We start from the raw sequence: 12,939 nt of genomic DNA, 5'->3' as shown, positions 1-12,939 counted from the left end.
GACACAATGCACTAAAAATTTAGAAAAGCTAGCTTAAAATTTCTTAGAAAAGGTTAACCTGCATTGTTTTACCTTCCTACATTCAGGGGAATCACGTAATAGTTTTCTTTGTGAGAATAAGTTCAAAAGTTTATTTTTACCCATGTCACAGGATTATTATGAGCAACACAGAATATAGGTGAAAAGATGCTGAAATGTTATCATTTCTACTTTTAAGGTGATTTCCCAAATAAAATAAACATCCTTATATACTGGCCTCTAATTTTTTTTTTTTTTTGAGAGGTTTTTGCTATAGGGCGCATGCACTCGAAAGATAAAGACAGATAGAAAGTGAGAAATCACCCCTGGGTGGATGGCCACACCGCAATCCCTTTCCCTCTGTTCTCCTCTTGGGATCTTGGGCATGCATGCACACGCACCCAGCGTGAGTTTAAGCCAACAGGTCTGGGACTCAAACCACAGTCAACTACATGGGAGTCCAGCGACATAGTCATTTCGCTAACTGTTGGTCCCTATTTTAACCATTTTTAAGTGTACCTTTTAGTGAACAGCAAGCATATTCAAAGCACGCCAACAAAGCTGCCCAATCTCCAACACCATCCACTTCACGTGATGTACTATTTTGGTGTTATACTGGAGTGAAAAAGTAACCAGCAAAACATTGTGTTACGAGTGCTGTTAGGAAAATTATTTCCTTACAATATTATTGTCTGGAGAGATTTTCACTACAGGGCATGTGCACCTGCCAGAGAGACCAACAAAAAGTGAGAAATCACCCAAGGGGGATTCTTGAGATTTAGTGCATGCACACACACGTGCCCAGTCTAAGTTTTAAGCCACTGGGTCTGGGACTCCAACCACGGTCAGATATGTGGGAGTCCAACGACATAACCATTACACTATCTGCTGGTCCCTCCTTAGAACATTTTAGCTTTGAGGCGAGCCAACTTCTGAGTGGATCAGACAATAGTTTCTCCTGATTATATTTTTGCCTTTTTTAAAGTTATTCTAGGATCACCAAGGACTATAAATACCGATAGAACAGGTCCGCTGGTAACTGGTTTAAAAAGTGAAGATGGGGACCAGCAGGTGGCGTGGTAGTTAAGGCACAGAATCCCACATGACTGCCTCTGTGGTTTGGGTCTCAGACTGGGTAGCTTTAAGAACACATGAGCGCCTATGGGCACATCCCAAAAATCCTGGGAGAAAAATGGGAGAAAGAACTGCAGTGCGGTCATACCCCCTAAGGGGTAACTTCTCACTTTCCCTCTGTCTATATAGCAAAATCTTTAAAAGGTGAAAATCTAAAAAGTGGGGCCAGAGGTAGGTGTGATAGTTGAGGTGCTAGACTCCCACATAGCCAACCATGTTTCAGGCGTGGAAGCTTGAAAATCATGCTGAGTGCGTGTGTATGCATGTTCAAAATCCCAAGAGAATGACGGAGGAGACTGTAGCGTGACCTTCCTCCTAGGGGGTGATTTCTCACTTTCCCTCTCACTGCCACTCTCTGGCAGGCACACACAGCCTATGGCAAAAACCTTGAAAAGAAAAGAAAATGTAAAAGATTTTCTAGAAGTTATCTTAACATGTTTTCTTCCAAGATAGGTGGAGGGCTGGAAGAATCCATAAACATGGACACCTATGGTAATGATACCCAACCCAGATATATTATTACCTATTTAAAAACTTCTGGTGGTTAAGGCAGTTGGATCCCACATGGCTAACCATACTCTGGCAGCTTGAAAATCATAGCTGGTACTGTGCACACATGCCCAACCTCCACAAAGGAGAGAGGAACAAAGGAGAAAGGACTGTTGCAGGACTGTGCCCCATGGGGCATAGCTGCCAACCCCTCCAATCCCTGGTTTCTCATTGGCAAGCACCCTCTGACAAACTTCTAAAAAGAAAAGGAAAAAACTAGGCTGGCCCCACACTGCAGTGACTAAGCACAATACATAGGGAACCTGATCATGATTGTGGTGTGAACCCTGCCTGGCCTGGTGGCTTCAAAATCCCAAGATAAATGGTAGGAAAAAGGACTGCAGCATGACCATCCCCCTCTGGGGCAGGGGGGTGGGAAGGGCAGGCGAGGGGGGGGGTTGCTTCCCACTGTGAGTGTACAAACCTGGCATAAAATTAAAACATATTTAACACCAGCACATGGAAAGATAGTCAACACCATTGATCTTTGCAGAAATGCAATTTAAAATCACATAAAACACAACTTTCCAACTACTGCAGTAACAAGTGTTGGCAAGGACATAGTGAAATTAGAATTCTGATGCATGACTGGTTGGAATAAAAAATGGTAGTTTAGTGACCGGAAGATTTGGCAGTTCTACTCTTCTATAACTACGAGCACAAAAACCTGTACGTGACATAGCTGCGTAGTCATAATGGCCAAGGAGAAGAACTAACTCCAATGTCCATCTACTCATGGACGAGTGAGAAAAAGGAATGAAGTAACTGATACATACTATTGTACGACATGGATGAAACCTAAAAATACTATGCTAAGTGAAAGAAACCAGACGCAAAAGCCCAATTAACATGAAATGTCTGTAGAAAAGGTAAATAAATACTTGGAAAGTTAACTACAGAGATGGGAAACAGAAAGTGACTAATGGTTATAGAGCTTCTTTTTAGAATGACGATGTTTCAAAATTGATTGTGGTGATAGTTGCAACAGCTGTGAATATACTTAAGAAAAACAAACTGGGGCCAGCAGGTGGCATGTTGGTTAAGGCACTGGACTTCCACATGGTCCAACGGCGGTTTGAGTCCTGGGCAGACCTGATAGTTTGCTTCCTCGCTCCCCCCCCCTCTCTCTTATTCTCACTCTGTCCCCTCTCTGGTCAAACTAAAAAAATAAATGAAGTTAAATAAAGTAATTCTTTAAAAAAAAAAAGAAAAGAAAGAAACCACAAATCTGTACCTTTTTTTGGGGGGAGGGGAGGGGAGATGGCCATGCTGTAATCCTCCATTCTCTTCCCGGGATCTTGAGCACACACACCTGGTGTGAGTTTAAGCCACTGGGTCCAGGACTTGAACTGTAGTTTACTACATGGGAGTCCAGTGACTTAGCCATTATGACAGCTGCTGGTCCCATAAATCTGTACTTTTTAAGGGTACATTTTATGGTATGTGACTTACATCTCAAAAAAGGTTGTTACCGAAAATCCCTAAAAGATTCCCATATTTTCTACCTCAGTTACTGAAAACTCAATTTCATTTATTTATTTTTTTGGAGAGTAGTTTTTGCTATAGGGCATGTGCACTCACTGGAGAGACAGAGAGACACAGAAGCAAGAAATCAGCCCCTGGGGGGGATGGCCATACCACAGTCCCTTTTCCTTCATTCTTTTCCTAGGATTTGGGGCATGCACATATAGCCAGTGTGAGTTTTAAGCCACTGGGTCCAGGACTCAATCCACAGTCTATGTGCAAGTCCAGCAATGTAACCATTATTGTCATCCGCTGGTCCCAATTTTTAAACTTCAAACTGAATTCTAATTATTTTAATTATGCCTTTAAGTAAAGTTTAAACAAATATTTTACACACAGATACCTGTTTGTACACCAGTATCCTTCTTGGGGGAAGTCATAAGATTAATGCCTGTATTCACTTTACCACTGACTTCACCAGAGTCATGTCTTGAATTTGAAACATTCTTTGTGGATGCATTATATTCCGCTTGTATTGGATCAACTGGCAACGAGAAATAAATTACCTGATAAGATGACACAATGCACTAAAAATTTAGAAAAGCTAGCTTAAAATTTCTTAGAAAAGGTTAACCTGCATTGTTTTACCTTCCTACATTCAGGGGAATCACGTAATAGTTTTCTTTGTGAGAATAAGTTCAAAAGTTTATTTTTACCCATGTCACAGGATTATTATGAGCAACACAGAATATAGGTGAAAAGATGCTGAAATGTTATCATTTCTACTTTTAAGGTGATTTCCCAAATAAAATAAACATCCTTATATAATTATAGTCTAAAATTCCTTTAGAAATATTTAGTTAATAGATATAAAAGGTAATTAAAATAGTCAACTATTTAAAGTCATCTGCAAAATATATATAAATCAAGTTTTGTTTACATTCTTACCACCAAGGTTTTTAATCAACCTAGAAGTGTCATGTCCCTTTTGGGTCAGTTCTCGGATTCTCTGCTCTTGCTTCAGTCTCTGTGCCAGCTCCTGTGCTCTCTGCATCGTCTGGAACAGCTCGTGTGTCTTCAGAGTCATGATTTCCTATCGATGATGTGTACGAAGTGATTAAACAGCATTAGCTAACACGTACGATGGTCTTGACTGTTCCCTCTCAATACTCATTTTCTGAACTTCTGTATATTAGACACTGGCCCAGATACTGGGGTAGAACAGTTAAAAGGGCAAAGTTCCTGCCATTTTATAGTTTATAAGTCTCTAGCATGAAAAGCAGGGGGTGGGAGGAGATAAGTTCCCTCAACAGGGTCTGATGACCTGACCCTCCTCCCATGGGCACATGCTTACCCTCAGAACCAGCATGTGAAGCAGTGCACTGCCACTGCACCACTGCCAGCTGAGCCTAGCGCTCACTTTTTTTTAGGGATTATTTTATTTAACTTCATTTTAAATTTGACCAGAGAGAGAGAAAGTGAGAAAGCAAGCCACCAAGTCCAGGACTCAAAATGCAGTCAGTAATGTGGGCGTCCAGCACCCTTAACCACACCACCTGCCGGCCCCTAAAGCTCAGGTTTTAACATTTTCTGAACAGCTGCATAACATACATAATTCTCTTTAATCAATAACTACAGTTAATGGGCTTTATTTTAGGCTTTTTCCATAGGGCATGTGAGCTCCTTGGAGAGACAGAGAAAGAGAAAGTGAGAAATCACTCCCTCCACTGGGGGGATGGCCAAGCTGCAATCCCTTTATTCTCCTCTTGCGATCATGTACATGCACACACACACCCAGTGTGGATTTCAAGCTACTGGGTCCAGGACTCAAATCATGCAGTCAGTTGTGGAATCCAACTACCTTAACCTGTACACCTGGCCCAAACCATGTATATTTTATGCTAGTTAAGTTTCAGTTGTGAAACTGATGGTCTATTAAAATTATATTAAGACTAAAAATAAATGTTAAAAGGTAAAACAAGGCTTATGGTCAAGCGAATAACATTTATTGGTTTTCTCCTGTCTTGCATGGGTGATACAACTATTCAACTCAATAAAATCAGAAGTCAGACTATGTGTCCCTTTACCAGCCATTTTTGAAGTGAACCTTGCCAACTGGGAAAAGGCAGACTGTTCGACTCTTTTTTTTTTTTTTTAAAGTTTTTGTTACAGGGTGCACGAACTCACCTGAGACAGACAGAGACACACAGAAAGAAAGAGAAAGTGAGAAGTCACTCCCCAGAGGGATAGCTATGTTACGATCCCTTCTCCTCCTACGATTTTGGGCATGCACACACACATGCCAGGCATGATTCTCAAGCCACTGGGTCTGGGACTCCAACCAGGGCATCAGCCGTGCAGGATCCAGTGCATTAACCATACCACCTGCTGGTCAAACTGTTCTCTTTAAGTTTTGACCAATGAATGTCACGTTTCTGGCTGACCGATCAGCACTCGACACCATCTATTTCCTGTCTGCCTTCAGGGATTCTCCGAGTCAACCAGGTATCTACCCTTTTAACAAAAGCTCTTACTGGGCCACCCAGCATAATGGCTAAAGTGGCTGAATACACTGTTTGCGTCGCAAACCCAACAGCTTGAAAAACACACCAGCACACGTGTGCCTGCGCCCAAAATCACAAAAGGGGAAATGGAGAAGGGGCTGTGGTGAGACCATTCTCCACTGACAGTGTTTTCTTAGCACTCCCACCCCAGCAAGCGCATATACCCTCTGGCAAAGTTAAGAAAGAAAAAACAAAAAGGCTGTTTTGGCTCAGAGAAAATGTCTAACTTACCCATGAACTGTATCATCAATCTCAGTCAACCACTCTGCAAATATAAACTGTTCACAAGTGGACACAGGAAGGCCAATCAATTCTCTTAACTTACCTGGAAGAATTATTAATAATCACTGCTTAAAAACGAAGCAAAGATACTCCTCATATCCAGAAGTAGGTAACAATCAAGCACAGGGGTAACTTTGGCTTTGTCCTGACCTCCTCACCAGAAAGAAAAGGCCAAAGTAGTAACCTACCACATCACGTGAAATAAAATCTCGAGCGTTTCCTTTACCTCCCTAACCTTTTTTATGCAGCGTTCATGATTCAATATGTTAATTCCACAACTTCAAAATACATGCAAATTCAGACTTCTGGTCATTTTCCCCCTTAAAAACATAAATTTTTGGGCCACCAGTGGCACAGTAGTTAAGGAGGCTGGATCCCACATGATGATTGTGAGGTTGAGTCCCAGACCCAGTGTGTGTGTGTGTGCCCAAAACCCAAGAGGAGAAGGGACTGTGGTGTGGCCATCCCCCCAGGGGTGCTTTCTCACTTTCCTTCTTTTTCTCTGTTTTTCTCTGGTGAACACACACACCCTGTAGCTAAAACAAACAAAAAATAACCAACCTACCTACTATCTATGACAAATGGAATCTGCTCAAATTCACTGGGTGCTCTTTAGTTATTTTCTACAGAATGACCATGTTTTTCTCCTTACTTTTTCCTCAAGTAATCAATAAATAATATATTTATCAAGCTTAGGGGAGGGCTCAAGAATTTCTCCATCGCAGACACAGACAACTAATTCGTTCTCTGGCTAGTTGGATTACGGCAAGTCAGAGGTCATAGCAGGCACCTCAGTTACGCTGTCCTCATAGTCATCACGAGAAATGTCTCTTTCTCTGGATAGTGCACATGCCCTTATAGTAAACTGAAACAAACAAAATATATACACACGCACAGCTTTATTGTTAGGATATAAATACCTACTTCTTTCTGTTTTTGCTTAAGTATGTCTTCTTCATACTGTTTTTGCATCTCTTCTCGTTCCCGTGCTAATCGACGCTCTTCTTCTTGTTCCTCCTTTCTTCGCTGCTCTTCCTCCAGTTGTTTTTGCCTGCGTTTCTCTTCTACCTGAGCAGTGATGGCTTTCTAGTCATAACAATCACATAAATCATTGTTACAAGTAAAAAGCTTATAACAGTGTACCATTTGCTGTCTTCAGAATATCAGTTAAACAAAAAGTATTATGTATATGAGTAAAATTAAAATGTGAAAATTTCAGTGTACCATTCTCCCACTTGTCAAATTTCACATGCTCTTTCTTTGGCCCTAGAAGGGCTGTTGGAAGAACTGATAGGAAAACTGAAGAAATAATCTCAGTGCTAAGTAGCAGAAGCTCTAAAAATGTCTGCTCACTGAATAAGATTATGCCAAATTCTTCATATATTGAAGATCTTAAAAAATTGTTCAGAGGCAGTCCTGTAGCACCAGATGGTTAAGGGAACCAGATGCCACATGGTGAACCATGGTTTGAATTCCAGCCCTGGTGGCTTCAGAAACATGCCTGCCCTATATGTGTGTACGGCCAAAATCCAGGCAAGATAGAAAGTGGGGAAGGGATTGTGGCATGATCATGCCCCATTAGGGGGTGTGTTCTCTCTCTCCTGTGGCATGTGTGCTTGCTGGTGATTTAAGAAAAATTTTTCAGACATTTAAGTGTCTTCTTTTTAAAAAAAATTATTTAATTTATCATTATAATTATTTTTTAAATTTGCTACATGGCACACATACTCACCAGAGAGATGAGGGATGGGGTGGAGGGAAAGTGAGAAAGCATGCTACCAAGTCTAGGACTGAAACCACCGTTTGTCAGGTAGAAGTCCAGCACCACAACCAACCGCCACCTACTAGCCTCAAGACATTTAAGTCTCTATAGTATTAAGACTAAAATTGGGGGAAAGACTTTTCGTTTTATTTATATTTAGCTCCTTTCTCTTTTATTTTTAAAAGAATTCCTGTATTAAACTTTAGTTTGTTTATTTATTTATTTATTTTAATTTGACCAGAGGACAGAAGGAGAGGGAGAGGGAGAGTAAGCAAGCCGCTGGGTCCAGGCAGGACTCAAACTGGGATCTTGGGCACACCTGCACATGCGCCTGGCATGAGTTTCAATTTGCAGGGCCTGGAACTCAAACGTGGTAGGCCATGTGGGAGTCCAATAATGTAAGTATGGCATCTGCTAGTCCCCGTGCAAGACTTCTTAATGTCTACTTCAATCTCCTCTATAGTATCTTTTCAAAAAACTAATTCTCATTCTGAACAGAACTTTGAAGAAAAGAACTGATAAAAATAATATTCAAGGGGCCAACAGGCAGCACGGTGGTTGAGGTACTGGACTCCCTCATGGCCTATTGCAGTTTGAGTCCTGGACATGGTGGCTTGTTTTCTTGCTTTCCTTCTTTTTTCTTTCTCTTTCTCACTATGGTGAGTGCATATGCCCTACAGCAATTAAAAAAATATTAATCGTAAATAAATAACTCCTTAAAAATATAGTAATATTCAATGCTAAGAGCTGTAACGTGATACTGTCTGGTTCACAGTACAAGCATAATTCAAATACTGCAATGCCAGTTGGGGTAGGAACTGGACTTTACACAAGATGAGGGAGGACCTATATTTTAAGTTTATACCAGAATTTAAATCTCCATTTACTTAGGGAAACACTGGCCATTACTATTACTTATTAAGGCAAAGGACAAGGTTTTACAATATATTACCTGATGTTCTAACTGTTTTTGTCGCCTTCTGTCCCGTTCCTCAATCTGTGCTGGGTCCAAGAGAGCAGTCATAGAACGGAGAAAGCTGGAAGACACATATATATTCAACTCAAAAAGTTAGGTTCAACAAAACTGAACCATTTTTGCTTGGAATAAATCTTCAAATCATTTCTATTAAAAAAATGTTCTAAACTTGAAACCAGTTCAAAACCAGACAAACCAGACCTTCTTAAAATCAGCAAAAAAAAAAAAGAAATGTTTAAAGAGTTTTTTTGCCTACGGCTTGTGTGCTTGACAGAGAGAAGAGACAGTGAAAGGGAAAGTGAGAAATCACCCCCTGGGTGTATGGCGACCCTGTAATCCCTTTTCCTCCACTCTCCTAGGATCTTAGGCACATACGCACATGCAATGTGAATTTTAAGGCACTAGGTCTGGGACTCGATCCACCGTTGGTCATCTGCTACGCCATCTGCTGGACCCACAATCAGCAAATATTTAAGAATAAACTTACTTTGTTTTTTGACTGTTTGCCATGGCCACATTCCCAATAGGTTTTATTACATGCTCCTCCTCTGAAGGTTCAATCTGGCTTTCTGTCATCGGCGTATAAACACTGCAGATATCAGCCAGCTCCTGAGTGTCAGGAGAGACACAGAAGTACTCTGGTTGCTTGTGTGCTGACCGAGAGGACAGCTGAGACCGAGAACCAGGATAACTCTTTAACGAATCAAAATGCACTGCCCATCTGTCATGTTCCTCACCCTAATCATGACAAATAAAAATTGCTAAGAATTTTTCCAGTTATTCTCGCATAAAATCTGACATGACAACTGAACATTTTAGAATATCACCATAGAGCAGAATAAGCACCATAACAAATAAACATTGTATTCTGTTTGGATTCCTTACATATTTAAATAAGCTTAGAAAGTATGAGAAGTCAAAGAATTAGGAAATTCTAAAAAGCTCAAAAGAGATATGTAAAATCAAACTGCACGTATTCGGTGAAACAGGTTCACATGGGCAAATGTGGAAGGATTTGAATATTTGTCTTATAAAGCAGTTTTAGAATATTCTACGTAAGATTGCCTTTTTTTCCTTTATAGGCATAAAACCTCATAACTTACCTTGGACTGTGTAATTTTTTCCTCCATTTTTCTTTGTCTGTCATCTCTTATTTGCTTATTCAACTCTTCAATCCATTTTCTTTGCTGTTCTTGTTTCACAGCATTGAAAGGGTGCTCCAGTGATACTGCGTCCTAAATGTAATCACCAAAATCGTCTAAAGTTCAGCTCTCTTTTTCAAACCACTTTAATTCTGTAAATCTTGCCAAAGTAATTTGTACAGATTTAACCCAGAAGGACATTTACTCTCTACTAGGAACAATAGCTTCAAACAGAATTTGACTAAGAATTCAGCAAATCTATTCTGGTTCTCAAAATCCTATTTCAAATATATACTAGCAGAAGAATATAAGAAGCTATCTGTATTTAAAAAAGTAAATATTCTAATGAAAAAGAAATATTGAATGAGAGATTTCTGCTGTAAAGCATGTGAGCTCACCAGAGAGAAGCAGTGAGACAGAAAGTGAGAAATCACCCTCAAGCAGGGAAGGCCATGCCACAATCCCTTCTTCTCCGGGATTCTGAGCACACATGCACATACACCCAGTGTGAGTTTTAAGCTACTGGGTCCAGTATTCCAACCATGGTTAACTACACGGGAGTCCAGTGATGTAACCATTATGCAATCTGCTGCTCCTCCTAAATAAATTTTTCTAATGAAAAATAAAAAATTCCTAGTAGGGATGTACTGGAAGCCACATGCCTGTGACAGGTTTGGGTCCCTAGGTCAGGCTGCAAATATGCTGGGTAAATGCATGTACACACTCAAGATCTTTTTTTTTTTTTTTGGAGAGGTTTTTGCTATAGGGTGGGGGCGCTCACCAGACAGAGTGACATAGAGACAGAAAGTGAGAAATCACCCCCCAGGGGGGATGGCCACGCCGCAATCCCTTCTCCTCCATTCTCCTCTTGGGATCTTGGGCATCCACGCACATGCGCCCGACGTGAGATTTAAGCCACCGGGTCCGAGACGCGAACCATGGTTGACTACGTGGGAGTCCAGCGACATAGCCATTACACTAACTGCTGGTTCCCGACACACTCAAGATCTTAAGAAACTAGGGGCCTGGGAAAGGGGATCGGGGTATGATAAGACCCTATAGAGGGTGTTTCTCTCTCTAGCTCTCAACCATGGATAAACAAACAAACAAATAAAAATTCCTTTCCCAAAACATAAAACCTTATGCTTTGAAAATTTGAAACTTTCAAATAAAGCCTCACTTAGAGATGGAAGGAGTTGATCATTTAAAATGAATAAATACTGGTTTACCCTGGCTTCAGAATACAACAAATATTGCCACTGGACCAAGAACCAGGCTATGCCATATCAGGGCCTTTCTCTATGGAATCATGTTTTCTCTAGGATACCCTTTTCTGCTTCTGCTGCTACAGCCCTATCACAACTGCGATGTTTCAGTAAGAAAAGCAGACGTTCTGACCTAAGGGGAAAAAAAAGAAAGCGAAAGCCAGTAGCATAAAAGTTCATTGCTACTTTAATTTATAAAAGTGTATTATGCTCCTACAAAAAGGACAGAATATATCCTACCCAAATTGTCTTGAAATGCAACAGCCAAGCAACAAACGTTCATTATATGAGACAACTGCAGGATGTAAGTGAGAAAAATGCTCTGACAAAATACTACAATGACAATATATGCCCCACAACGTTATTTTCTGCCTTTTATTTTTATTTAAAAAACAATGGCAAACCTCATAATTGACAATTTAATGCCTTGATCAAAGCAAATTTTTATAAAAAAGGGAAAATATTTTAAATTATTATTTATTTAATTTTATTTATTCATTCATTTATTTTTAATTTGACCAGAGAGACACAGAGAGAGAGAGAGAGAGAGAGAGAGGAAAGGGAGAAAGGAAGTCGCCAGGTCTGGGACTGGAACCGTGGTTGGCCATGTGGGAGTGTCCAGCACCTTAACCACCACGCCACCTGCTGGTCCCAAAAAAGGAAAAATATTTTTAAACATTTTAAATTTTACTTATTCATTTACTTATTTTAATTTGACCAGAGAGACAGAAAAAGAGTAAGCAAGCGGACATGAGAGAGCAAGCCTCCAGGTCCGGGACTTGAACTGTAGTCAACCATATGCAAGTGTGTCCAGAGCCTTAACCACCACACCACCTGATGGCCAGGAAAATATTTTGTTGTTGTTGTTGTTTTAGATAGATTTTTGCTGTATGGTGCCTGTGCTGGCAGAGACAGAACGAGAGACAGAGAGACAGGAAGCGAGAAATCATTCCCCCTAGGGGATGGCCATGCAGCAACCTCTTCTCCTCCATTCTCCTCTCAGGATTTTGGGTACGCACACACATGTGACTAGTGTTAGTTTAGAGCCACTGGGCCTGGGACTTGAACCATAGTTGACCATGTAGGAGTCCAGTGACATAACCATTATACCATCTGCTGGTCCCATTTTTTTTTTTTTTTTTTTTTGAGAGAGAGATTTTTGCTATAGGGTACATGTGCTCACCAGAGACAGAGAGATAGAAGGCATGAAATCACTCCCTAAGGGGGATGGCCTGCCACAATCCCTACTCCTCTAGAGATTTGGGGCACACACGCTTGGCATGAGTTTTAAGCCATCAGGTCTGGGACTTGAACTGTGGTCGATTATGTGGAAGTCCAGCAAAATAACCATTATGCCATCTGCTGGTCCTCCATTCTGCTGGAATTTTGGGCATGTACACATACACACACACACACACACCATGCATGTTTTTCAACCATAGTTGGCCATGTGGGATCTGGCTAGGTTACAGGACCCGCCCCATTTCACTTTTTATCACTGACAAGGAAGCCCTTCAAATTATTCTTAAACTCTTTTCCACAAGTTTTCTCTAGCATGTGTTCAGCTAGGAGTAATGAAAGTGAGGGTAAGGAGAGGTGACAGGTGGAATGAAGCCCTTTTGGTTTAGTGAGCACATTTAGGTGAAGCTGAGTAAGACATGCCTATTTTTTTTATACATGTATAAAATGCAAGACATGCAGTAGCAAGGGTTTTCAGAACTCCCTCCAATTCAACCACATAAAGAAGGAAACCTCTTCCCAGGCTCATTCAGCCTTTTTTTGC

At 40.8% G+C, this 12,939-nt stretch overlaps 1 protein-coding gene and 1 pseudogene across 4 annotated transcripts in view; one reads left to right on the top strand and one right to left on the bottom strand.

Moving 5' to 3' along the window:
* The window catches only part of CCDC66 (coiled-coil domain containing 66), a 45,813-nt gene that overhangs the window by 9,124 nt on the left and 23,750 nt on the right, over positions 1–12,939 (bottom strand). For 3 of the 4 annotated variants that reach the window (XM_006165346.2, XM_027767064.1, XM_027767065.1), the window contains 6 exons: positions 9,853–9,984; positions 9,237–9,487; positions 8,726–8,810; positions 6,936–7,097; positions 4,114–4,258; positions 3,569–3,709 (listed from right to left, as the gene is read on the bottom strand). In XM_006165346.2, the coding sequence (XP_006165408.1) occupies positions 3,569–3,709; positions 4,114–4,258; positions 6,936–7,097; positions 8,726–8,810; positions 9,237–9,487; positions 9,853–9,984 (916 nt within the window). The remainder of the gene's footprint in view (positions 1–3,568; positions 3,710–4,113; positions 4,259–6,935; positions 7,098–8,725; positions 8,811–9,236; positions 9,488–9,852; positions 9,985–12,939) is intronic. The other variant, XM_014582887.2, reaches the window with a different exon arrangement.
* The window catches only part of LOC102479292 (obg-like ATPase 1), a 4,367-nt pseudogene continuing 1,961 nt past the window's right edge, over positions 10,534–12,939 (top strand).

The sequence above is a fragment of the Tupaia chinensis genome, unplaced genomic scaffold (genome assembly GCF_000334495.1).
Source record: "Tupaia chinensis unplaced genomic scaffold, TupChi_1.0 Scaffold143906_1, whole genome shotgun sequence".
Taxonomy (NCBI): Eukaryota; Metazoa; Chordata; class Mammalia; order Scandentia; family Tupaiidae; genus Tupaia; species Tupaia belangeri.
Note: the sequence above shows the minus strand (reverse complement) of the source record. Positions and strands in the feature narration are given on the sequence as shown.